Source organism: Plodia interpunctella, chromosome 21 (assembly GCF_027563975.2).
Source record: "Plodia interpunctella isolate USDA-ARS_2022_Savannah chromosome 21, ilPloInte3.2, whole genome shotgun sequence".
NCBI lineage: Eukaryota > Metazoa > Arthropoda > Insecta > Lepidoptera > Pyralidae > Plodia > Plodia interpunctella.
In genome coordinates this window covers 1,050,030-1,076,180 of record NC_071314.1, presented here as the reverse complement: position 1 = coordinate 1,076,180, position 26,151 = coordinate 1,050,030, and the positions used below count along the sequence as shown (strand labels likewise).

The 26,151-nt window shown below is 36.7% G+C and overlaps 4 protein-coding genes across 4 annotated transcripts in view; all 4 read left to right on the top strand.

Annotated features, from left to right (window-relative positions):
* Window positions 1-125: 125 nt before the first annotated feature.
* On the top strand, window positions 126-1,427 carry LOC128679291 (uncharacterized). The gene is made up of 2 exons (XM_053761417.2): window positions 126-430; window positions 625-1,427. The coding sequence occupies exons 1-2, from the start codon at window positions 236-238 to the stop codon at window positions 1,288-1,290; spliced, it is 861 nt and encodes a 286-aa protein (XP_053617392.1). The 5' UTR covers window positions 126-235; the 3' UTR covers window positions 1,291-1,427.
* Window positions 1,428-4,047: 2,620 nt separating this feature from the next.
* LOC128679029 (acrosin-like) lies at window positions 4,048-10,007 on the top strand. Its single transcript, XM_053760966.2, has 7 exons — window positions 4,048-4,137; window positions 4,704-4,749; window positions 5,955-6,111; window positions 6,425-6,594; window positions 7,645-7,898; window positions 8,266-8,374; window positions 8,836-10,007. The coding sequence occupies exons 1-7, from the start codon at window positions 4,093-4,095 to the stop codon at window positions 9,774-9,776; spliced, it is 1,722 nt and encodes a 573-aa protein (XP_053616941.1). The 5' UTR covers window positions 4,048-4,092; the 3' UTR covers window positions 9,777-10,007.
* A 1,258-nt stretch (window positions 10,008-11,265) lies between these two features.
* On the top strand, window positions 11,266-20,083 carry LOC128679030 (collagenase-like). The gene is made up of 8 exons (XM_053760968.2): window positions 11,266-11,380; window positions 12,268-12,313; window positions 14,027-14,180; window positions 14,609-14,778; window positions 16,260-16,361; window positions 17,788-17,933; window positions 18,903-19,011; window positions 19,550-20,083. The coding sequence occupies exons 1-8, from the start codon at window positions 11,330-11,332 to the stop codon at window positions 19,819-19,821; spliced, it is 1,050 nt and encodes a 349-aa protein (XP_053616943.1). The 5' UTR covers window positions 11,266-11,329; the 3' UTR covers window positions 19,822-20,083.
* A 1,002-nt stretch (window positions 20,084-21,085) lies between these two features.
* Window positions 21,086-26,151, top strand: part of LOC128679028 (cholesterol transporter ABCA5-like) — a 45,707-nt gene continuing 40,641 nt past the window's right edge. The window contains exon 1 of the mRNA XM_053760965.2: window positions 21,086-21,362. Coding sequence (XP_053616940.1) covers window positions 21,289-21,362 — 74 coding nt within the window. The 5' untranslated portion in view covers window positions 21,086-21,288. The remainder of the gene's footprint in view (window positions 21,363-26,151) is intronic.

Here is a 26,151-nt window from a genome sequence, read left to right as displayed (position 1 = left end):
GTCGGTTTTTAATACCTACCCCGTAATCGTAAATCGTAGGTGGAAGACCGAAGTTCTGCTGGATGTGTTAATACTGAAAAAAAGGTTACAAACCCTATTGATATTGATAATGACACAAGACGTCAATTCAGTTGGCAATGACAATCAATACCTTCCTTTGTTTATTTATGAAGTTTGTTATTTTTTCATGAAAGTTAGTTTTGTTGTTTAGAATATTTATTATAGATAGGTTAAAATGGGCAAAAATAAGACCATTCCAAGTGGAGAACGGACAATAATTTTACGAGTTCTCCACTTTTTCGAGGAAGAAAAGAAAAAGGGTTCACCTTTGCTTCCATTGAAGAAAGCGTTAAGCAGGACGAGTACTGCCACTGGAGTCAGTCTTAGTACAATAACGCGTATAAAAAAGGAAGAACTTAAGATTCTTAAGGTAAATAAGTTATTTTAGTACTTATGCTGTTTATACAGTGTACTTATAGTCGGTACTTATAGGTTGGAGCCAATTTTTTTTAAGTCAACATTGTTATATAAGTTCTTCTAGTTTATAAGTATACCAAACGCTCATTTAAAACTGCTTTTGATACTGTACTAATAGACTTATCATATACTTGTGTCTGTTTCTAGGAAATGTCATTGTCAGCAGCCCCGGAAGTCACTCCAACAGAAACATCAACACTTGTTCCAAAACCACGGCCAACTGTGGTGCTGCCAACCCCAGGAAAGAAACGCCGGCCTGCCTACAACAAATTAGAAATTGACGAATTCACAATTAGCTCAATAAAGAAAATAGTAAATGACTTCCACAAGGAAAAGAAGGAACTGCCAACGTTGAAAAAAATTTTAGCTGTTGCAAAAGCGGATTTCAACTTTCCAGGACAAAAAGAGACGCTGCGTAAAATTTTAAGAGAAAAATGCGGTTTTATGTTTACAAAATGCATGAAGAAAAAGAATCTGTTGCGAGGTGGCAACGAGATTGGTTTTTGGCGTGCTCGTAATACGAAAGGCAAGCAGAAAAAGCAGTTGAATAAAAAGAAGGTTAAAAATGAAGAGAAAGCAAGCTGCTGTGGAATTGATAATGAACTTAATGAAGATGAAATACAAAATAATATCAGCGATAAACAACATGATATTAGTGAATTAAAAATTGAAATGCACAAAATTAACAATGCACTTGATGAAACTGATAAAGTGCAGAATGAATTCTGTAGTATGAAAAATGAACAGAATCTCACAAATAGAAGCTCATTCGATTGGTTTTCGAGTACAAATGAGGCTTTATTGAATGATTGAAATATACTTAAACCCTTAGATCCTGGAGATAATAAAAACAATTGAACAACAATTGTTTAGTAGATTAATTGATTTATAAATAAGAATAATATAGCAGAGTCGAAGCTCTGATATTTTGGTTGTTGTAGGTTACAATTTTTTTTTTATTGAACAGATCTTATTGGCAGTAAATTTTATCAAAATTGCTATAGATAATATAATTTTGATCAAACAATTATTATGAAATTGTAAAAGGGTTTAAAGATTTTCAAACCATAACTTCTTAATATTATGAATCTCCGATAACATTTTTCAAATTATATAATATCAATGATATAAAGGAAAATAAAAATGAAATAAATATTTTTTCAAAATATAGTAGATATTTATAATTATGAAGATGGCAATATTTAGTTGATATATTGCTAGGTGTTTTTTTTAAGGTGCTATTTATGTTAAAACCAAAAAAGTGATATTTGTACACATTAGGCTTGATTGGTTTTTTAATTCACTGAAATGTGACACATCAACAATTAAAAATCAAAATGGCCACTATTTTGATTTTTTATTGTTGATGTCGATGAGCGAAAAGGCGACTTTGGAATCAAAAATGGTTGATCATGTTATTAATAAAATCTCAAATCAGCTGGCAGATTATAAGTTGTATCACCCCTAGATCTGTGTGGTAGTTTTATTTACAAATATACATTGATATGGAATATAATTTTGTTTTTATTTTAAACTTTATATTGTGACTAAGGGGTTGTGTTAATATACCCTAATCTAAAACGAATTGTCATCAAAACTTTCAATTTATTACATACTTAGATACCCAATAACACTTTTCATTTGTCTTTTTTGTCTATCCTGACCAGAGATTGGTTGCTCCCAGTATTTACAAGGCTTTTTTCCCAAGTCGTGCGCAAGCGCAGCCCATTTTTTATTTGGGTTTGTGTTGGGACTTTTTTTTGAAGAAAATGGCGTAAGCCGATTTTTGATCCGGACTGTCGTCTGTTCCTTCAGTTGGTCCTTCGTCTTATGACGCTCATCACAGCTACACCCCTAAAAATTATGAATACTTCATGATGGCTACCGTGGCGAGAGCTGTGTGAATCACAATAGGTATAAAGACAGAAATTCATTCAGAATTGTAAATAACAATGAATTATTATCAATAAGTATTAAAAGATACAACACTTCCTGTGATATATGATTAGATTGAGTAATGAGATACAATAATACCACAGTATTTTCAATAATAAATCAAATACTTAGCATTGTCGTTTTATATGAAAAAGTTTGCTCTAAAGCATTAAAATATTTTTATTTATCATCTTGTATGTATGTTAGGGACTAAGCAACTATGTGGATTTAGGCGGGCAGGTCGATAAATGAAAAAAAAAGTTTAATATGCTTTACCAACAGCAAAGTAGGTAAGTTATCCGTATGAAATTATGTCATCCCATTCGAATAGTCGTGGTATCAGTATGGTTACAAACAAGTGTTATGCGTTTTTTTTTTTAATTTCATGATAGAAGAAATTCCATCTTTGTACTTTATGCACTATAATAGCCATGTTACATTTGTTTCCGTGGATTTTGTTCGAGGGTCTAAAGGACAAATGGTGTTGACAGCTGATGGGTAACAATAACATTCTCAAGGAGGCTTGACGTTAAGCAGGCTGACGGTTTCCAAACGGCTGCATGCAAATTTTTCGAACATAGCTATTGAATTGAAAAATATAGATAAAAATCGGTTCAGCCGATAATCTGCTACGATGTCACGGACAGACATAGGTAGGTACAGTTACAGACACGTTAAACATATAAGTCCGGTCCTTCAGTCGTCGTGAAAAGTGTACGACGTGTAGGTAGATGGTAGAGTATTTATCTGTGAACGCACGTCCTGTGGCTTACTATCGGATTTAGGTACTATTGGATTTATAATTATCCTGAGCTGATTAAAATCAGATTAAAATGTACGGAAATAGGTACCTATCCGAATAAATAAAGTTCTATACACAGGCTGATAGAAATATATATATATATATATATATATATATATAAATTATGCTGTAATAAACAACTTTTTAGGGCAGTTGTGTAAAAGTCTAAGTTTCTCTCTCTCATACTGAATATTTTCCCGGTTTCTTTTAGTAGTCGGAGCGTCGGAGCCCAGGGACCGCTTTCCTTGTGTTTGTCCACTTTTTCCAGGACCAGGCTGACAAAGCTCGATTTTTGTTTTGGTCTACGCAAGACGTGGCCGCACCAGAGCAGGCGGCACTCCTGATGTTTGTCTGCTCTGTCACGGACATGAAGACTGCCGCGAATGCACGAGCATGTTATCTGCAACTGTGTCGCTTGAGCACCGGCCACGCTTTGTTGACCTGTCCTTTCAGCCTGACCGGCATTATTGGGTCACAGATGATGCCAGTTTGCTCTCATCATCATATCGAGTGTATTATTACTAACACTGGTGTCAGATCAAGTCGCCCAAAGGCATCCGACATGATTTTTACGACTGCTCACCGTCATCTAGTGCCAGGTAGTCGCATAGGACGGAAGCAAGTGGTGATCTATGAAAACTACAGTGTTTTGAGTCAGATTGGTATACAAACTAATATGGCACGAGTACGGAGAACCTGAGACCTTTCGATACACAGGCGGACGCCTTAACCAATAGACCACCACCTCTTCGCTTATAATTATTATTTAAAAATCTAAAACAACATCCTGTACCTATATCTTTAACTTATCTAATAAATGAAGGCATTAGATATTAAGTGTTGTCGGTCGGTGTAATAATTAGTGCCAAAGTGACACCATGGTTGGACGGACTTACTGGGTTTTTCTATTAGCCTTGGCTACGGTAAGTTATCCTTACATACGAAAGGTCCTAGGTTCAAATTCTACCTGTACCAAGTTGATATAACTTGTTGAAGGAAAACATCTTGAGGAAACCATTGTTCTAGTTATAATTTGTCATCTAGTTTGTGTCTCTTCTTCTCTTCACAGTCGTATTCCTCATGTCTGAGGGTCGTGGGAATTGCTTTGATGTTTCATTCAACAACTTTCTTGTCACTATTAATGGAGTGGTTTGCCATTGCCTTCTCCATTTCACACACAAGTTAATAATTAACTAGTGACATGTTTCCTCACGATGATGTTTTCCTTCACCGGAAGCAAGTGGTGGTCTATGAAAGCTATACTATATACATGAGACAGATTGGTATACAAACTCATGTAGGATTTGAAGAAACTTGGACCTTTCGATCAGGCGGGTGTTACACCACCACCGCTTCAACTCAAAAGTACCTCAGTGGCAAAAGTGTGTGGTTTCTTTCCACGTAATAAGGAGGCAGATATGTTCTGGCAACTAGCACGGACACAATTTTGTTAAAGGTGTTCTTAACAGTGGTTATTCTTTGGTTTCAGGCGTTGGCGGAACCTCTGCTGTCATTCCCAGAAAATGTGAGAAGTGGTAAGTATTCCTTGTAGTTTTAGTATTAAATATTTTATTGATATTGCAGCAATTATGGTTGAAATATCCCAGCTTTTGTGAGTTGTATACGGTGGGTTTTATTAGCTACCTACCATATTTCTTCCGATTTGTATTCCAGTTCCGACAATACTGTTGGAATGAGTTTCTTTCGGAATTTGTTCTCAGCAGTGGTCGTTCCGAAATGCTAGTAGTTTGTAGCTTTGGTTAATATCCTTTAATTTAGATTATGACGTGAAGAAGTTCTGAATAAATGATTAGAATTTGATTTTGATTTTTGATTCTGGGGAAAATATTGTCAGGTCAGGAGAGGTGCATTCTGATTGACTGTTATATAATTTTGGCCTCTCATTCTTTACTTTAAATACAGGCACAGAATATATAATAATTCCAGTAACGTAAAGATTTGCATTGCTTGGTTTTGTCTACTTAGTAAGATATGAAGACGTTATTCTCTGTAACTATGAGAGCAAACACAAAAAAAGTGTTTCGTTTCGATTAGGGAAAGTATTTTAATACCAGATTATAGATTTTATAAATACCTGTGTTGTTAGATAAACAGTGTTTTTTTAGTAATTAGTTTATTAGTCATTAATCTTATCTTCAATCGTTGGTTAATCATAAACGTGCACAGGATACTAATGAACACATGTTATGCCTAAACCGATAAAGCGACGTGGGAAATTTCAACTTCGAAAAACAAGTGGAAGTCCATTCAAATCTTGCAGACATCGTGACAGGTGAAACTAAATAAAAGCTTATATATATTGAATTGAATTGAGATGAGATTTCTGTGATTATCTCGTTAAGAAAGAAAATAGAGTAGTTCATTTGATGTCAATGAACATTTAACTCTTATTTCGTTTCAATCAAATTCTTTAATCAAATCTTGCAAGTTAGATTTCTCCTACTTCCAGTTGACCTGGAGTTGAAATTTCCCACGTCGCTTCAAGTTTTCATGTTAATGCATTATTATGTTATGCATGACCTGGTGTGGTCTGGGTCGAGAGATCATGACAATCGAGGGGACTCCTCAACTGTTTACAGCTCGGAGATTTGTTTTTTGATGTCATAAGATCCCTCTGACGACAATAAAAGCTTGTGGCAAAAATGTCATTTTTGTAAAAAACTTGTTTAAATTGTTGAGGATATCCTCAAAAATAACCGCCTTGTATGTTTATTTACAGGAGCAGGCCGCATAGTCTCCGGATGGGAGGCTGAGGAGGGCCAGTTCCCCTTCCAGCTGTCCCTTCGCATGGTGAGTCCTGTGGGCGCGGTTACTGCCTGTGGCGGATCTATAGTCCACCCTGAATGGGCCATCACTGCTGCTCACTGCACTGCTACGTAAGTTAGTTATTTGTTATATTATATATATATATATATATATATATATATATACACAAAATATTAGATCCTACGAGTAATTTTGCCAACATAATCCCTTGAAATTACCCCGACAGCTTCGGCATAGTGTCAACAACAGGGGTCTACAAAACATAATGCACGTAGCAAGTTTCCCTTTTTCTCCACGATGCGTACACGATATGAGGCAGTATGTGGACGTTAGTAGCGTACGTGCAACGTGTTCATATGTTTCGTGGTCAGAAACGCCTTCATAATGAAACTATTAATTATTTTCACCACGTTTTTACCACAGCCGTGTGTCAGTGATAATCCGCGCAGGCGCCGTCAGCCTGACCAGGCCATATTACATCTTCGAGACCACCGAGTACTATAACCATCCCCTGTACGTTGAGGCGCTGCAGGGCTTCGTCCAACCCAATGACATCGGTCTTCTGAAGTTTAATAGACAGCTTGAGTTCAATTGTAAGTACAATTTTGTTATTGATCTATCATATTGATCTATGTTCATGTAAAGGGGATAGATTTAAGTAATTATCGCACGGATTAGAGCGCTTTATGATAATAAAGCGCTAAAGAAAAGAATATAACAAAAAAGATATTTTTTGTTATATTCTTTTCTCAGAGGTTAGATAATCATTACACCTATATTAATGTTACATATCTGTGAGGGCCGAATATATCTGATTTTGTAACCATAAAGCAAGTAAGGCTCTATATAAGTAAGTAGTTGTTATTGAAATCGATTTTCAAATAATATTTCTTTACAAACAAAAACTGAAGACCCAAATGCTGTAGTTTCTGAATTTTGTTAACTGTCTATACTTTATACACTTATAATGAACTTCTTTTAGTCTATACTATATACTTATAATTAATTAGTCCAACTTAGAAAGTTATATTGGTAAATAATATATCAAACGCAAGTTCTTATTGGTATCATTTACAGCTGTTTTCTATAGAAAATGTTCAACCTAGAAATGATCAAAAAGATACCGATAAGTGTTGAGACAAAAATATATCCTTCAGTCGCAAGTTTCAATAGTAAACAGAACAAATCGCTAGAATTTTAAAATAAAATAAATAAATCAATTGAGAGAGGCAGTGTGACAGGGCAACTGGCAATATTAAAAAAAAATCTCCTTACCATGCCTCTAGGCTGAAAAATTATACGCGGAATTTTGCTAACCATAACCCTTAGCCGTCACCTATTTGGATGCTCTTTCACCTCTTGCTGACAAAGTGTCTGATAGTCTCTCCGTTAAAATGTATTGGATATGGCCAACTGTTAGTTTATCTGTCAGATAATATGGCATTTTATCAGAAAGTGTTGAAAAAGGCCCTTAATTAAATTACCGTTTTCTGTATGGGGTATAAGGGGCTTACAATAAAAGCTATTAAATTCATTCATCTGTGCGTTTTACCCTGTTACATTCTCAGTTGTGAAGCTCCAAAGCGCATGGTCTTTGAATCGAAGATTGATTGACTATTGTTTCTCAATGAATTTGATTCCAGACAGAGTCCAGCCAATCAGGGTCCAGCGATCAGCAGACAGGGACTACAATTACGCCAACTCCAGGCTGGAAGCCAGCGGATGGGGTTTAAACTGGACCTCTCCCCTGGGCAGTTCCCCCGAGAACCTCAACTGGGTGTACCTGAGTGGTACCAGCAACTTTGAATGCTGGCTGGCCTTCAGCGGCAGCTCGATCATTGTAGACTCCACAATCTGTGCCAGAGGGTACAATGACACAACTCAATCTACTTGCTCGGTGTGTATTAACCCTTTCACGAAATCAATACTCCATAAGTACTCTCACGTATTATTCTAAACTAGTTTTTACCCGCGGCTTCACCCGCTTGATTTTCTCTTCAGTGAAATATTTAGTCCCATAAGACATATTTGGGGCTAGCGCAATCTGTGTGATTTGTCCTAATATATATATATATATATATATATATATATATATATATATATATATATAGCTTGTAAGAAATAACTATAAATATAAAAATTGACGAGAAAAAGTACCTGTGAAGGTCTAATTTCTGAATAAATGATTTGAATTTGAATTTGAACGCAATAAATCTTATATATTCTATTTTATTAATATTTTATTCTACTTTTTTAATAATCAGGGTGACAGCGGTGGTCCTCTCACCGTGGTGGACGGTGATGGCCAGCGGACTTTAGTCGGGGTAGCTTCATTCGTGTCTGCTTCTGGATGCCACGTCGACCTTCCAGCAGGTGAGTGAAGTGGTAACAGGACTAGGCTAAGGACTAGGCCTAAAAGTTGCAGATTGGAATCAAACTACAAACTACTAGCATTTCGGAACGACCACTGCTGAGAAGAAATGTCGAAACAAATTCATTCAAACAGTGTTGGTCCCTATTATCCCAGAAGGGCTTACCATTGTGATCAAGTGCTGATGAAAGGAAACAAAAATATGTATAATTAACCAAACAAAAGAAACTTCTAATAAAAGATCGAGCTGACCAGTTCCCCCGGCAGCACCCGTTCACGAGTTACGCGTGAGTCAGCCATCGCGGAGTACAACCACAACTTGTCGAGAACTAAAAAACTCGTATATTACTCGTCTTTCATTCCACATAATTATCATATGTATCTGGAACCAAACATACAATAAATGACATAGAATTGTCATCATTTATTTTATGTATTTTTACAATCTCCTTTTTTTTATCAGGTTTCATCCGCCCTGGCTACTACCACGACTGGTTTACACAAGTCACGGGAATAAACTTCGATTGGGATGATTTCGAAATACCGTCGACAACGGAACCGGAACCAGAAACTACACCACAACCTGAGCCCGAACCTTCTACAACTTCTCGTCCGGAACCTGAGCCACAGCCGTCGACAACTTCGCGTCCGGAACCTGAGCCACAGCCGTCGACAACTTCGCGTCCGGAACCTGAGCCACAGCCGTCGACAACTTCGCGTCCGGAACCTGAGCCACAGCCGTCGACTACTTTGCGTCCGGAACCTGAGCCACAGCCGTCTACAACTTCGCGTCCGGAACCTGAGCCACAGCCGTCGACAACTTCGCGTCCGGAACCTGAGCCACAGCCGTCGACTACTTTGCGTCCGGAACCTGAGCCACAGCCGTCTACAACTTCGCGTCCGGAACCTGAGCCACAGCCGTCGACAACTTCGCGTCCGGAACCTGAGCCACAGCCGTCGACAACTTCGCGTCCGGAACCTGAGCCACAGCCGTCGACAACTTCGCGTCCGGAACCTGAGCCACAGCCGTCGACAACTTCGCGTCCGGAACCTGAGCCACAGCCGTCGACAACTTCGCGCCCGGAACCTGAGCCACAGCCGTCGACTACTTCGCGTCCGGAACCTGAGCCACAGCCGTCGACTACTTTGCGTCCGGAACCTGAGCCACAGCCGTCGACAACTTCGCGTCCGGAACCTGAGCCACAGCCGTCGACAACTTCACGTCCGGAACCTGAGCCAGAGACTTCTACAACCTCCCGTCCGGAACCTGAGCCTCAACCAGAGACTACAGATCAACCAGAATTAGTACCAGAACCAACCACAGAAGTAGCTACTGATATATCAGATTCTGAAGAATTCGGAGTCCTAAATTATTTAAAATCATTCTTCTATTATAAAATGTAAAGAAGAAGCCTTGCACAGCAGTGGAGCACTACAATAGATAAATAATAAATAAACAACGATACATTATAACAAAATGACTTGTCATTACATGTGTTAAACAATTTTTTTTTGTATATTTCACTCAATTGTGGCTATAAAGAATATTGGTATTGTATTGTATTGTATTGTACTGTACTGTACTGTCATCTTAGTTTTATTTTACGTAATTAAAAATATAAAATTTTAATCTGACCGAATTTTATTCTGTACGGAAATCTAAAAATGGAATAATATTCTTCAAATCAACAATTTGCACCTAATTATATATCATTTCAATAAAATCCAATAATATATGATTTTTAAATCATGGTATAAAAAAAAATATAATTATATTCTAGAGGTGTCTTACCACTCTGTCACTACTACGTCGAATTTTAGATGATGAGTGTCGCACGGTTGCGGGCATATTATCCCTAGTTGTCAGACTATTAGAACGCATATCATCCTTGACGATATCAAGCCAGCACTTCTTGGATTTGCCTTCAGCCAGGGCTTGGCGGGAGCAGAATACGCCCGTCGTCCACTAGGATAGTGCCGTGAGGCAACGCCGGGGGGCGTCGTGGTAGAATGTTCGCGATCCCATGGCGCCCCCAATAAGGGCAGGTGCGGATACGCCGCAGGGGGGTTTAGTGGGTAGTCCGGGCACCACTAGGTCTGGGAGTCCCACACTCCCCGGGGACAGTGTCCCTGGGGGCTCGCGCCTAAATGCATTCAACACTGCGAAAAAATAAATAGGGGAGCGGTATAACCAGACAGTAAAGTAATTTGCCCTTTAGGCAGTATTATTAGAGAAGTGGTAGTGGTGTAATGGTTAAGGGCCCGCCTGTGAACGGAAACATCCCAGGTTCAAATCCTACTCGCGCCACACGAGTTTGTATATACATATAGTAGTTGACCATCACTTGTTTCCGATGAAGGGAAACATCGTCAGGAAACCTGCACACTGGTTGATTATTAACTTGTGTGTGAAATGGAGAAGGCAATGGCAAACCATTCCATTACTAGTACCAAGAAAGTTGTAGTGTGTGTTTCATCCCACGTAATGACCCCCCGACCCTCAGCCATGAGAAGTACGACTATGAAGAAGAATTATTTGGGTAATAAATCATTATTACCTATTAAATTATTATTATTAATTTTTTTTTATTGTAATTACCTAGTGAGTTTTCTGATTCAAAAATTCAGTTTAAAATATCTGAGGATATACCACGGAACATAAAATACGTAACACGTCGTTGCGTCCACACGTTCTCTTTCGTACACGATGCGTACACGATATTGGAAAAAGGAACAACATGTCGACGTTAAAAACATGTTACGTATTTCTTAACAAGCTTGATAAAAATATCGGAAACTTAACTTAATCCGGATAAATCGTTGAGATAATCATTATCACAAACTTTGGAAATTTAGTAATTAAAATGATCTATTGAGAAATGATTGATTAACACTATCGTAATCCGCTGGAAAACCCAGGACTTGGTAATTTAGATATTTAGTGTATCTTTAACACCATGAGTGTGCAGGCAGGTGTAGTTTTTCTTCTAACGTTTAGTGGATTCTCGGTAAGTTTGTTTATCCTATCCTGCTAACATTAAAAATCCGAAAGTTTGTTAGCAACAATGTATATGTGTGTGAATGTTGGTTACTCTTTCACGCAAAATCTAGTGGATGTAGGTATATTGTTATGAATTTTGGTAAGTAGGAACGCGGAATATATTATCTGACTGAGGAAAGTCAGGAAAACTCTTAAATGAGACAGAGAGAGAGAGAGAGACTAATATTTCCATCGATAAATTTTTGTTCTCATTAGTCTCTTCAGACATGAAGAGTATTTATACCGTATTTTTTTACGAATAAGATTATGTAAAAATTCTCATTAAATGGATTTGTTATAAATGTAACTTATTTTTGAAAATAATAATAATAATATGAAAAAACTCCGCAATCGAGCGGGAATTGAACCCGCGCGCCCCTGTCTTTTCGGGACAGTGCTCTTGACCACCTGAGCTATCGAGACCATGCCAGTTCCGCTGAATTAATTCATCTCTTTACGTCTTACGCCGACTTACAGAATTTTCATTAATAGTTGGTGAAAAAATTCTCGCTCGATTCCAGATTATTTTCATCTCATTGTCATTTTCAAAAAACACAGACTTATTTAATTATTGTTGTTTAGCTAAATACAATGGTAGGTACACAATATGTATAGGTACTTTTAAAGTATTTAGTAAGAAAACAAAGGCACTTACCATAATAATATTATCAGGTACTTCTGAAAATGTGACGTTTTCGATAGGTAGGTCTTTTTGAATATTATCATAGCCAAAAAAAAAATAAAACAAAATATCGCGACGAATTGAGAATCTCTTGTTTGTTCAAACTCGGTTAAAAAGGCATCTAGGTATGACCGTATGGCGTAGGGTATTAACATGTCATTAATCATTTTTAGGTGTTGGCAGATTCATCTCTGACATTCCCAGAAAATGCAAGAAATGGTATGTAACATTATATACATATAATCTAATACTGTAAGTGGACTACCTGTGTACACATATGATATTAAAGAAAAGTAATTATGGCAGGTTTTTAAGGGACTAACTGAACATTTTTTTAGAATTTCTGTCTATCTGTCTGTATCGCGCATCACGCAAAATCTGCCGGATATATTTTGATGTGGTTTTCACACTAATTTAATATCTGGCATAGGTTTAGTTAGATTGGTACACAAAGTGGGGCTTTTAGGTTAACAGGCAGGCGCCTCGATTACACCACTACGGCTTGACTTAAATTACAAATTTTTTATACCAACATCCCCACGGGAGCGAAGTGACATGAATGTGCATAACATCTAATCGTAAAAGGTGTCTACTACATTTATTCATACACTCAATATTTCACTCATGAATGAGTTATATATTGTGCTTTAAAATATCTAAGTATCTAGTTGTTCGCCACGAACTTAGTCCTCGCGAGCACAATAAATTTTTATGAGTATTTACAAAAATGGTGAATATTTCCAAGACGACTGAACTGTTTTTGATGCCCCGCGAACTTAAAAATTCTATTGACAGATTCTACATACCTTTTAAATTTCATCAAAAATCACAAACGGTTCGAAAGTTATCGCATTACAAACATACATACATACATACAAAAAATGTATTTTGCCCCAAGTCGAATTGTAGACAACAAGTAAGAAGAGTAAAAATTAATAGGTAATGTAATTTGGACAAATCATAAGAAACGTTATGCCCCACGCGTAAGCATCTTATCAATATGATAATTAATCCATCTAAATTACGCGATTATGGTATTAAAAAAATAATTATTAACATTCATCATGAATAAATACAAAGTCAATTATCAGGTTATTTTTTTGGAACAAAAAGTGAACAATACTTTGAATGAATCCGTTGTGTAATTAGAATGTTTTTTTATTATCATAAGACGTAAAGTTTCCTTCGTTAAAAGTCAAATTCAAATATTTATTTCGTGAACACAAGTACAAATAGATGTTATACAAGAATGAGCGTTTTTCTTTCTTATATTATTTTTAATTTATCTGACTGAAATTGACTGTAGTCAGTCAATTTCAGTCAGATAAATTAAAATTGTATACATAACGTTGTCCTCCAATATATACAATTGTAGTCTGCGTCCTCCGTCACGTAATGAAACTAAATTGCATGAAGTTTCGTATGTCAACGCATATCAGTGAAAAGAACTATAGAAAACAAGAAAGTTGCAACGGTGTTGCTTGAGGCAACTCAGAGCCTTGGTTCTAAGGAGTAATTCAAATTTTAAAGTGGAAAATTTTATAAGATCACCGTGTAGATTACCTTCATCTTCTTCATAGTCATATTCCTCATGGCTGAGGGTCGTGGTCATTACGTGGAATGTAACACACACAACAACTTTCTTAGCATTATTAATGGAGTGGTTTTCCATTGTCTTCTCCATTTCACGCACAAGTTAATAATAATCAACCAGTGTGCAGGTTTTCTCACGATGCTTTCCTTCACCGGAAGCAAGTGGTGGTCTATGAAAACTACTATATATGAGTCAGATTGGTATACAAACTCATGTGGCATGAGTAGGATTCGAGAACCTGGGATCTTTATTTCCACAGGCGGGCGTCTTAACCATTACACCACTACCGCTTACCTTCATGGTGTCAACGATTAATGTCTCATTGTTTCCGCTTTCAGGAGCTCGCATAGTCTCCGGATGGGAGGCTGAGGAGGGCCAGTTCCCCTTCCAGCTGTCCCTTCGCATGGTCAGCCCTGTGGGCGCGGTTACTGCCTGTGGTGGATCTATAGTCCACCCTGAATGGGCCATCACTGCTGCTCACTGCACTGCTACGTAAGTTCTTTATAAAGCTCTGGCCAGATATTTCACATACGTAATTGAAGTTATTACATAGATTTTCGCCAAATTTTTTACGTTTTACAGCTAGAAAAATAGGGTTATTATAGTCGGCTGTAAATTATATTAAAGAATGAATTGATGTTGCCCGTGGCTTCACTCCCGTGGGAGTTTTGAGATAAAATGTAACCTATAGCAATCTTGGATAATGTACTTATCTTTGTAATGGTGAAAGAATTTTCAAATGAGTTTCTTTCGGCATTTCTTCTCAGCAGTGGTCGTTCCGAAATGCCAGTAGTTTGTAGCTGTAGTGAGAAATAACTATAAATATAAAGATTGACGAGAAAAAGTGCCTGTGAAGGTCTAATTTCTGAATAAATGATTTGAATTTCATCTAACATGTTGTTTCGCTTGGTCTTCACCAGTCGCATCTCCGTGGTCATCCGTATCGGCGCCGTCAACTTGACCAGGCCATACTCCATCTTCGAGACAACTGAGTATTACAACCATCCCCTGTACAACGAAGCCATGCAAGGCGTAGTCCAGCCCAACGACATCGGTGTAGTGAAGTTTAATAGGAAGCTTGTGTTCAATGGTAAGTTTTTTTAAAATTTAATTTTCACTAGCTCTTGCCCGCGTGAATTTATCTCCGAAAGCGGAACAGACGATTTTCATACAAACTTTCACCTCCCATTGTAGTTGTTTTGGGAGTTGATTTTTGGAAAAAAGTGTTGCTTATATTTGAACGGGGTTCTTTTACTGTAATGGTATATACATACCGGATTTCATCAAAATCGGTCCAGCGGTTTAGCCATGTAAGCGGAACAGATATATTTTCGCTTTTATAAATTAGTATGGATATTATACCATTAAAGTTTATAAACCTAAAATAATAGATTATTATGAGCGCAGTCTGTAACAAATTCTAATTATCTTAACTAATATTATAAATAAGAAAAAAATGTTTGTTTGTCACGCCCTATTTACTAAACCAATCTTGCATACAACATAGATTGAAGTATGGAGAAGGACCTTTATGGAGGCTACCTTTCATCCAGGAATAATAACTATTCCCGTGGGGAATTTAAACAAGCGAAGTCGCGGGCAAAAGCTAGTAATAAATAATCCAAACTTCATAAATTCAAATAGGCGTACGGGGCTGTACAGAGAGCTCATCAAACAGCTGAGGGATGAGCGAATTTCCATTGGCTCAAGCATGGTGCAGTATCCTCATAACATATGTAATTGATTTATGACATTATTACGTACGTTTTGTACATTTAGCTTTTTATTTTATATATATTTTGTGTGACAATTTTCAATAATTTTATTGGAAATACAACTTTTATTTTATTTATTTATTCAAATTTTGACATTTTTAATAATGATATATATTCGTCTTCCTAATTTTTAATATATGTATAAGACCTATATTTGTTAATAGACGTCCTTGGAGAAAAGGCTGCGGTGAAGTTTGTTGCGCCGCTTCTTCTTCACTTGCGCTTTGAAAGCCGGCAGTAGATTTAGTTTAAGTAATGTTTTTAACGTCAATAAGTGATGTATATCATCCCAACTTGAATAAAGAATTTTGAATTTGTATTTGATTTGCAAGTCAGAGCGGGAATGCTGCCTGCGAGATGGGCACCTTGCTTAGGGGATTATCCCTAGATATTTTAAGTTTCTAGTTAGTTTAATTTTTAATATAATTTAATCGAACTGATCCAGATTATTAGCAAAAAAATATGCTAAAAAAACAAGACGTGATTAATGGACGGCCCCCGCTGGACTGTTGATGATGTTTATGATTTGACGACCTCGGTGGCGCAGTGGTAAAGTGCTTGCCTCTGAACCGAGAGGTCCCAGGATCGATCCCCGGTTGGGTCATGATGGAAAATGATCTTTTTCTGATTGGCCTGGGACTTGGATGTTTATCTATATATGTATTTGTTATAAAATATAGAATAGTTGAGTTAGTATCCCATAATACAAGTCTCGAACGTACTTTGGGGCTAGCTCAATCTGTGTGATTTGTCCTAATATATTTATTAATTTATTTATATTGCTTTTTAATTTCAGACAGAGTGCAGCCGATCAGGATTCACCGTTCAGCGGACATGAACCGCAACTATGCCGGCATCAGGCTGACTGCCAGCGGGTGGGGCCTCACGTGGACCCAGGGTAAGATCATGGATTTAATAAGTACTTTGTACAACGCACTTACTAATTCCATGGGTAAGATACGATTATACTAGCTGTATCTATTCAAAATTTCGTCACGAGGTTTAGCCGTGACAAACAGACAGACTTTCCCATTAATATTAGGTAGTATGGATAACGTTACATTTATTTATTTATAAGAAAAAATATAATTATGCTAAAATTTGACACGTTCGGACTTTATAAATCTGACATTGACTAAACCTACTTTAATTTAAAGTATGTTTAAAGTTTTTTTTTACGAATGACATTTAAGTATCAATGGAATTGGGTTGTACGAAGTACTTACTCAAAAATAAAAATAAAATGTGTTTATTTCAGACCAACAGTCCATATTATCATTTATAAATACATTCCCACAAAATTATACTTATATTAAATTAACAATTTTGTTTATGTGGAGGTCAGCATGTGTATATACCTATATACTTCTGCATCCATCCTCTCATCAATGAGCTTCAGGACTCCATTGGAGACCATGTATATCTCATCTATCTCCGCTAAATGTGTTTCAGTATTCAACCTTTGGCATGATGGGAACAAACACTGTTAAAATGAGTTTGTTTCGGCATATCTTTTCAGCAGATTTTTGAAAAATTAGAAAAACGTTTATTTGCTCTAACATACCTAATCCTATTCCGAACTTCCTAACTAATAATATAAATGCGTTCGTTTATTTGTTTGTTACCTCTTCACGCTCTATCTACTCAACCAATCTTCATGAAATTTTGCATACATGTAGTTTGAAGTGTGGAGAAGGACATAGGGTTTATCCATGTTCCCGTGGATTAAGTCTCAAGGTTTGACTGGCAGAGAATGCCGTATGGCATTAAGTCTACCTAGGTATTTTTATATTTTATGTTTTTTGTTATTTTATCGCACAACATAAAAAAAAAAACGAAGATAGAAACTTTGTTTATTTATACATTAAAATACATAATGACTTTAAGTTACTATACATTTTAATGTAACTGTTATAAATAAACAAAGTTTCTAACAAATCTTGGATTTTTAATGTTGTGCGATAAAATAATAATATTGTAGTGATAATTTTAATGTAACTGTTATAAATAAATAATAAATAAATATATTAGGACAAATCACACAAATTGAGCTAGCCCCAAAGTAAGTTCGAGACTTGTGTTATGAGATACTAACTCAACGATATTATATTTTATATAATATAATACATATATAGATAAACATCCAAGACCCGGGCCAATCAGAAAAAGATCATTTTCCATCATGACCCGACCGGGGATCGAACCCGGGACCTCTCGGTTCAGTGGCAAGAATCTTACCACTGCGCCACCGAGGTCGTCATGTTATAAACAGAGTTTCGATGTTAACATACAATGTATAATAACAATTTAATTTCACGTTTTAGGATCATCCCCTGAGAACTTGAACTGGGTGTACCTGAGCGGTACAAGCAATTTTGAATGCTTGAGTGCCTTTGGGGGCAGCTCCATTATCCAATCTTCTACTATATGCGCCAGAGGTTACAATGAAACTACTCAGTCTATTTGCCAGGTACAAGCGACTTCTCTCTGTTGTGTTAAGAAATCATCAGGATATTTATAGACTATGTTTACACCCAGTTAAAACGGCATTGCTCAGTAAAAGTATTGTATGTATGGCACCTCAAATTTATAACAAAATTCCACAACAATATAAAGATCAGAATTTAAATTTATTTAAAAAGCATCTCAGGCCCTTACTGACTGATAAATGTTATTATAATTTGAACGATTTTTTTAATGATAGACTCAGATAATTAAACATTTAGTTACTTTTATTTGTTCGATATTGTTTTGTGGGATGACAGCATGTTCTCCATTTAAATTTGCAGACCCGTGGACGGTGAAACATGTAGGATTAAGTTCTTCTTTTAACACCACATTGTACAAAATGTAAAGTTATGTTTTTGCTAATAAATAATCTTTGTCTTTATCTACTTAATGCGATTCGTTGAATAGTCATGTTAAAGGAGCGAATACTATATACCTACCTAACATATCAAATGCACCAGGAAAATATTCAGTCCATACTAATAATGAAAACAGATAGACTTATATTTTCTTTGTTTGTGGTTCGCAGAGCGTTTCGATCGACAATCCGTCTATTTTCTAGAGGAAGGAGATTCCTTCCTCTAGAAAATCAATCATTCCTAAAATTTACATTACTACAGTACAGAGTAATTAATGTAAAGTCATATAGTAAAACTTATTCTTGTCTTTGTCAAAATTTGAAAAATTGTAATGACAGCGCGACCGCAGCGGTCGAAACGCTCTGCGAACCACCCTGAAACGACTGAACAGATTTTACTCAAATTTGGCACAGAGATAGACGAAACGTTCAGGAGTAACATAGGCTACTTTCTATGGTTTTGCTCGAGAGAAGCTGCTGCCACTAAAAGTTTCCAGTAGAGCGTTTGTAGATTTGCCAACGACACTCAAAGAAGAAGAAGCTGTCTCTAGTATTTTTTCACCATGTCAACAGGGTGACAGCGGGGGCCCGTTAACGGTGGTGGAGGAAGACGGCCAGCTGTCCCTGGTCGGGGTGTCGTCCTTCGTGTCCGGCACCGGCTGTCACACCGACTTCCCTGCTGGTATGTACAAAAAAAAAACGGGTTTCACTCCGTGAGTGACAGCAGAAGTGAAAACTTGATGCATTTTTGACGTCTTACAAATTTACCAATCACATTGCGCCATTGTGACGCAACGACAACCACACTGCAATGTGATTGGCTCGCTGCGTCTCACTTCGAATTGGTTCGATGGTAAGAAATGAAATGCAAACCCCAAAACTAAACTAAGCCCTCAGGTCACGTGTCCTGACGCGAGTCAGGACACGTGACACGCCGCTAAAGAAGTTTTTTTCACTTTAATGACCCATTTTTTAACTAATAATAATATTTAAGTATTCATGTATTTATTTTTGTATTAATAATATTTATGTATTTCGAAATTTGTAAGGTCATAACTTTTTCTTGTAGTATCGTAAGATAACGGTTATTAAAACATCCTTTGTAGATGTGTATCACCATCTTATACTTAGTTACCAAATTATGATTACTAAGTTTTTATTTTAATTACTTTAGTTCTAATGTTCTGTAAAAAAATCTTATTAAACTAATTTCTATTCAGGTTTCATCCGTCCCGGTTACTACCACGACTGGTATTTAGAAGTCACGGGAATAAACTTCGACTGGGATTTTGAAGAACCGGAACCGGAACCCGTACCAGAATCGGAATCAGATTCGGAATCGGAATCGGAATCGGAAACCGAAGAGAGCTTAGAGTCCAACGAATCTGATTCCGATAGCTCTGAATCGGACTCCGACTCGGAAAATTCAGAATCTTCTGAATCTAATGAAGCCGAAAGTCTAAAGATATTGAAACCGGTAATTGCTTACTGAAAGCAGAATGGTCTTTATTTGTAAACAAGGATGTATATTATAAATGAGTAAAAAAAATAATTTTTTGGTTAACTTCACAAACAGTATTCCAAGATAACACTTATAAGCAAGAGGTAGTTGGACTTTGCCCACCCCGGAATTATTAATTAATAATGCAGTCAATGCATCGTTATCCAAAATAAACGTGTGTACAAAATTTCAGCTCAATCAATCAGTTTAATATATCTGCTTCCAAATTAAGTTACAAGATTCTACCCGAAAATACATACTGATATTGCAGGTTAAAAAACGACTTGTAAAATCGAAAATCTCCAGCAGGGCCCACCTGAAAAATCTATCTAGATACGCCCATGTCTAAGATACTGATTTAGCTTGCAATTGCAAAGTAAAATATACATACAGCTACAAAGTTACCAAATAGTTTACGTTTTAAATTCCTAATAGTTTTCTCTGAAAACTATGTTACATTTATCTTAAAATAATTTAAAGACAGAAAAACAGCATATATGTTATTACATGATCCAAAAAGTATTTCACTTTACGATCCAAATGATGACTAATTACAATGGTATAGGGTCAAAATCAAATTAATCGATACGTCATTGCTATTTATATAAAAAAGTGGCGAAGCACGTACTTCGCTTGGTTTAAAATATGCAGAGCCACAAATGTTGTCCGACTTGGAACACAAAGAAATAGGGTGAAAGAGTGTGACGACGCCGTATTGCAGTGGTCGGCCGGCGCGCATGCGCGCCGGTGTTGCCATTGTTTGGGATTTAATTACCAAAATACAATTTCAAGTTTTCATGTTGATTTGGGAGCGAAATAATAAAATAGAATACCTCCCGCGCCTATTGTAAAGCTCAATAAAGGGAAAATGTATATACTTCTCATAGGCATAGTAACCTATCACTATTTTATTTTAGTTCCACTAAAAAGCCTGCCATACAGCTATACCGCGTGGCTTTGGGGGGACTTGCAACTCATGGCTCTGACTACCCCGTAAGAGATAAAGACGTGATACTGTATCGAAAATTTGTAGCGGCGCGTGTGTTTGGTCTATGTATATGGTATATATTGTATATATTATTACTTAGCTCATCAAATTTATTTATTTCATAAACACAATGACATGTAGGTAGCGAGCTATTGCTAAGCTTGTAATGAATAAAGAGAGATATTATTAAAATTTTTGCACTAATTATAAGAGATTATTATTAAAATCAATATTACCAGAATACGGGGAAAATTCAGCTATGCTGGTAATACCGAGCAAAGTTTGGCGCGCGCGCGAACCGCGCCTTCAAACCAACATGGCGACGGCCGTAGCAGCGCGCCTCTCAGAATAACGTTACCGGAAAAGTGATTTTTCCGCTCCTGTACCGGTTTCAAATACCTATAGTGTCGTAAAAATGTTATAGTGTTTGTTGTGTGTTTTGTTTTAAAGTGTCCGTGCTAAGTGATTGCATGTGTGATACCAATGGTGTGGGGAGTACGCGGGACGACGGTCGAGACTCGCCGGGTAGCACCGATCAATTAACGTTAGTGCCTCCGCGTTATACTTTTTAGAAAAAATAATTATTTATTTTTTTGCAGCATTACTGGCTGGTTACGTTTGGATTGTCTTTTTGTTTATGTTCGTTTTTCAAATTAAGAGGTTACTTACACTGGCTGGTTAGAATTATAAAGATAATCGGTTTGATTCAATCAAATTTTAGTTCGCATTTATTAAAAAAAAAAAAAACATTCTGAAATTGTGTTGAAAAACGTTATTTCAATGTTAGTCTATATAATAAACCATGCAAAAAAGTTTCTCATTATGGTATCGGTGTCGTCATACAACAAAAAACATTTTTTGTCGTAATTTATTATCAAATTTAACTAATTCCAAACCTATTTCACTGTTATAATCACTTCAATAACGACTCTTGAAAACTTAACTCTACTTTTTTGGAGTTGTTGAGTGATCGCACTTAATTTTCAAGTAAAAAGCTACATTTCTAGTCTTAAAAAATAGAGCTTTGAGCATTGCTACGTGCTACGAGTCGCTACAGCTTTGAATGCCTACATCATACTAAGTCGTAGAACCCTTCTACGAAAAACCGAAAAACGACTGACACTGTGTGAAGCTTAATTGAATTTTAAATTGATTTTAAGGATTTTTTAATTTTCATCCTTCGTGGTAAATAAGATGATTTGCTTGCCATATGCCATTAGCCGCCGCCCGCGACTTCTTTCGCGTTTTTTTCCCGATAAAAAGCAGTAAAGGCAGGCAATATTATTTATGAAAATCAAATCTATCCATGTCCCAAATTTCAATTTGTCCTAAAGTGTTTGACGTTATTCGTTACGAACAGAAATAAGTACAAATCATTTCCCTTTATCGTCTCTTTCATCTCTGCCTGTTCCTTTGTCATGCTATAGAGTGGTCCTATTCTAGGGCGGAACCACACGCCACTGTTTTCTTTTCTCTTTATAATATTAAGTATATATAATACTAGCTTCATCCGCGTGATTTTCTCACTGAAACAGTTACTTTTCAACGATGAAAGGTATGTGTGAAACTTCACCGTACTTCAAACTACATTTATGCAAAATTTCAAGAAGATTGGTCGAGTAGATAGATAGAGCGTAAGTTTTAAATTTAGTTTTTAATTTAGGTATGGTACCCGCAGAAAACCAGCGTCATGGCCCAGCCACGACACATGCTGAGTGGGGGCCTATTTGGTGCACGTTTTAATTCCGGATTGTATTGTCAACTTAGTTTTAATTGTCATTATGTACCAAATAAACTATTTTCTTTCTTTTTTTTGTGAAGAGATTACAAACTTACTTGCGCATTTATAATATTATAGTTAAGACTAATTGCGTTCGTTCACGGATAGAAATATGTCATTACAAAAGTCTTGCTGGCGTTTCGCAGTCGTCATGTGACGTGACGCTGGCGAGAAGCCAGCGACAGCCCGACGACACGTGAACATCCCGTCAAATCTGCTGTAGTACTATTAAAGCATTAATATTTACTAGATTAGTGATTCCCCACGGCTCCGCTCGCGAAATCACCGACCATTGCTCTGTTTTGACGTGAAAAAAGGAGAACCAAACTCATTTTCAAATTTGTAGTAGGTATATCAGATTTCTGGACGACCGCCTGTGATCGATAGGTCCCAGGTTCGAGTCCTACTCGTGCCACACGATGTGTTTGTATAACCTGACTCATATATAGTAGTTATTGTAAATTTACCACCACTTGCTTCCGGTGAAGGAAAACATCGTGAGACAACACATAATATGACTAAGAATGTCGTTGCGTCTGTTACATTCCACGTAATGACAACGACCCTCAGCCAATTCAAGTCAGTCAGTCAGTCAGTGACAGTTTAAGTTTAAAAACTACTGCACCGATTTTCGTGCAGTTTCCACCAATAGATAGGTTATTCTGAGGTAGGACAAGGTATATAATTTATCATGTTTTTGGACGGGCTGCTGGTAATATATAAAAAGAAAGGCTTTTTGTAAGTTTACAATGAACAAACTCAAAAACCCGTGGACCTGTTTTAATGATATCAAAGTTTCAAGAGTACATAGGTTTTTATTGCGTAAAAACGCAGAAGAAGCAGGCGGCGGCAGCTACTCTAATAACTAGAGTAAACTAGAGGAAGTAATCTATGGACATTGGTCAGCATGAGGCCAGATGATTTCTGTGATCATAACCGCCCACCTCTCGGTCAAGGCGACAGAATTACCATCTTTATTTATAAACGTAATACGTTGACATACATAGATAAAGAAAACTATAGACTTCGTGATATCTTCCATTTCATGCAAGAAAGGGAAATGCTTATTTCCTATTTCTCACTTTTCTTGCATGCAGACTCGAAAAGAAACAAAACAGAGCGCTAATGTAAATTCTGTTTAATAACGCCGCTATACAATCTGCCGCTTTATGTGACACTAGGGTTTTTCCCGCGGCTTCGCCCGCGTAAATTTTTCACGGGATCAGTTATTTTACCTGGATGACCGTATGTCCTTCTCCGCACTTCAAACTGCACGTATGCAAAATTTCAAGAAGATTGGTTGAGTGGATAGAGCGTGAAGATGTGACAAACAGACTTACTGTCGCATTTATAATGTTAGTCGGAATAGGGCGAGAAGTTGCATGGGAATGTCCTATGTCATTTTGCTAAGCCAGTTCGTAGTCTGTGGCTTTCTTAGTCGTTGTTGAAATGAGTTTTTAAAAATACAAGCCGAGTACTTCTCGTCGTATTTCGTGACGTCCTCCCCTACGCATTACCTCTGTCTGTCAGCGAGCTATATACATCTGAATGTTTTGAAAATCCCCCTAACCCTGGCTTGGTTAGGGGGCCGATTCAACCACCCAGTCTTTCAATCACTCACTGGAGTTTCCCACTGGTAGACGGGTAATTAACCGAAATATCAATAGAACGGGAGAGAAAAAAGAGAATGATGATGAAATTTTGATTTCTGTGATTGTACGAAGGCCCTTCTATATTAGAAAGAAGCGGTGGTGGTGTAATGGTTGAGACGCCCGCCTGTGGATCGAAAGATCCCAGGTTCGAATCCCACTCGTGCCACATGAGTTTGTATACCAATCTGACTCATGCATATTAGTTTTCATCGACCACCACTTGCTTCCGTTGAAGGAAAACATCGTGAGGGAACCTGCACACAGGTTGATTATTATTAACTTGTGTGTGAAATGGAGAAGGCAATGGCAAACCAGTCCATTAATAATGATAAGAAAGTTATTGTGTGTGTTTCATTTCACGTAATAACGAATAAATACGACTATGAAGTATATTAGAAACACCAGTGAGACAAAACACAATGAAAATACTTTCAAAGACATGACAAAAATAAAATCGCACATTTTTGGACTCGTCCAAACGCTCCACAATAAGAACTATGTTTGTTCGGCGGCTACATTAAATATTGCGTTTATGGTTATTAAATCAAAATTCAACTGAAATAATAACAAATATATTAACACACACATATATATTCCACCGTTATAATTATAGTTACACTAAATTATTTCTAATCACAAAACTCACTATTAATTAATGTCAGTAGCACAATCTATCCTTACTTAACTTTTTATTTGACCAATATATATTTTAATATAATTATTTCTCCACGTCTTGAATCACTTAACACACTTATAAAGTTAAGAGTTTACTTAAGTTATTATTATTTATAGATACCAATATTTTTCTTATTCGACCGTTCCGTCCGACTGCTCAAGTGAGAATGCCCCCAGTCTCGATGTCGCCACTTTTATATTTTGTTCCCCTTCCACTCGTTTCAAATGTTGACGTCATTGAGGGCGACAACATCGTGATAATTAATAAAAGCTTATTTTTATAATTTTATTATTGTTTTAAATGAACTTTCCAACCAATTTAAATCTTCGTATAATAATCCAGCTGCATTGTTGCAGTTTTAAATTATTGCAATAATCATAAATTTAAATATCTATATTATATAGACTAAACTATATATTTTTTTTGATACCGGTCAATTGCCGCTGTAGAATTTCTAAACGATTATAATTCTTAGTGATAATCACAGTGATAATCTCAACCTTGACATTGGCAAAATCATCGTACGGCTAAACGATGGAGCCATAGAATTAAAAAGTAAAGTATCTGACTTTGTCAACTGACCACATGAAGCGCGCAGAAAAAACAACTTTTAATTAAAATTAGGCGTGGCGTTTTTGTACTATGCTTACATGAAGTGTGGTTACATTATGACGCCTTTTCAAAAGCGTATTTATAGGGACGTCACAGGTCAAGTGTGAAAGATGCACATAGTTTGTATAGATCGGAATAGAGTTCTTATTCAGTGTGTATTCAATCCATAAAAGCGAAAACTCTAACCGGATAGTGAGACAGTAAAGAAAAAATATCTTTTTCACTTCTCATGCTCGTAATGTTTCATATTATGTGGACGTAAGCCACTTAAAATTAAATTTAAAAGCTCTTGCACGCATAAAGAAAAATTTTCGTCTATGAATTTCTTTTTTTCATGACCGTAATATAAATCATCATACAAAACCGGTGGTGAACCGAGAAGTCCCGGGTTCGATCCCCGGTCGGGTCATGATGGAAAATGATCTTTTTCTGATTGGCCCGGGTCTTGGATGATTATCTATATATGTATTTTGTTATAGAATATAGTATCGTTAAGTTAATATCCCATAACACAAGTCTCAAACTTACTCTGGGGCTAGCTCAATCTGTGTGATTTATCCTAATATATTTAAGTAAAATCTTCGTCTGATTAGTTTATAAGTGGCCAGTAATT

Bases quoted from the DNA above. Each gene is read 5' to 3' on its own strand.
- LOC128679291 (XM_053761417.2), top strand. From the start codon at position 236: ATGGGCAAAAATAAGACCATTCCAAGTGGAGAACGGACAATAATTTTA. The intron at 431-624 runs GTAAATAAGTTA...GTCTGTTTCTAG, and splicing joins AAGAACTTAAGATTCTTAAG to GAAATGTCATTGTCAGCAGC.
- LOC128679029 (XM_053760966.2), top strand. From the start codon at position 4,093: ATGGTTGGACGGACTTACTGGGTTTTTCTATTAGCCTTGGCTACG. The intron at 6,112-6,424 runs GTAAGTTAGTTA...TTTTTACCACAG, and splicing joins GCTGCTCACTGCACTGCTAC to CCGTGTGTCAGTGATAATCC. The intron at 8,375-8,835 runs GTGAGTGAAGTG...TTTTTTTATCAG, and splicing joins CCACGTCGACCTTCCAGCAG to GTTTCATCCGCCCTGGCTAC.
- LOC128679030 (XM_053760968.2), top strand. From the start codon at position 11,330: ATGAGTGTGCAGGCAGGTGTAGTTTTTCTTCTAACGTTTAGTGGATTC. The intron at 12,314-14,026 runs GTATGTAACATT...TTCCGCTTTCAG, and splicing joins CCCAGAAAATGCAAGAAATG to GAGCTCGCATAGTCTCCGGA. The intron at 17,934-18,902 runs GTACAAGCGACT...CCATGTCAACAG, and splicing joins CTACTCAGTCTATTTGCCAG to GGTGACAGCGGGGGCCCGTT.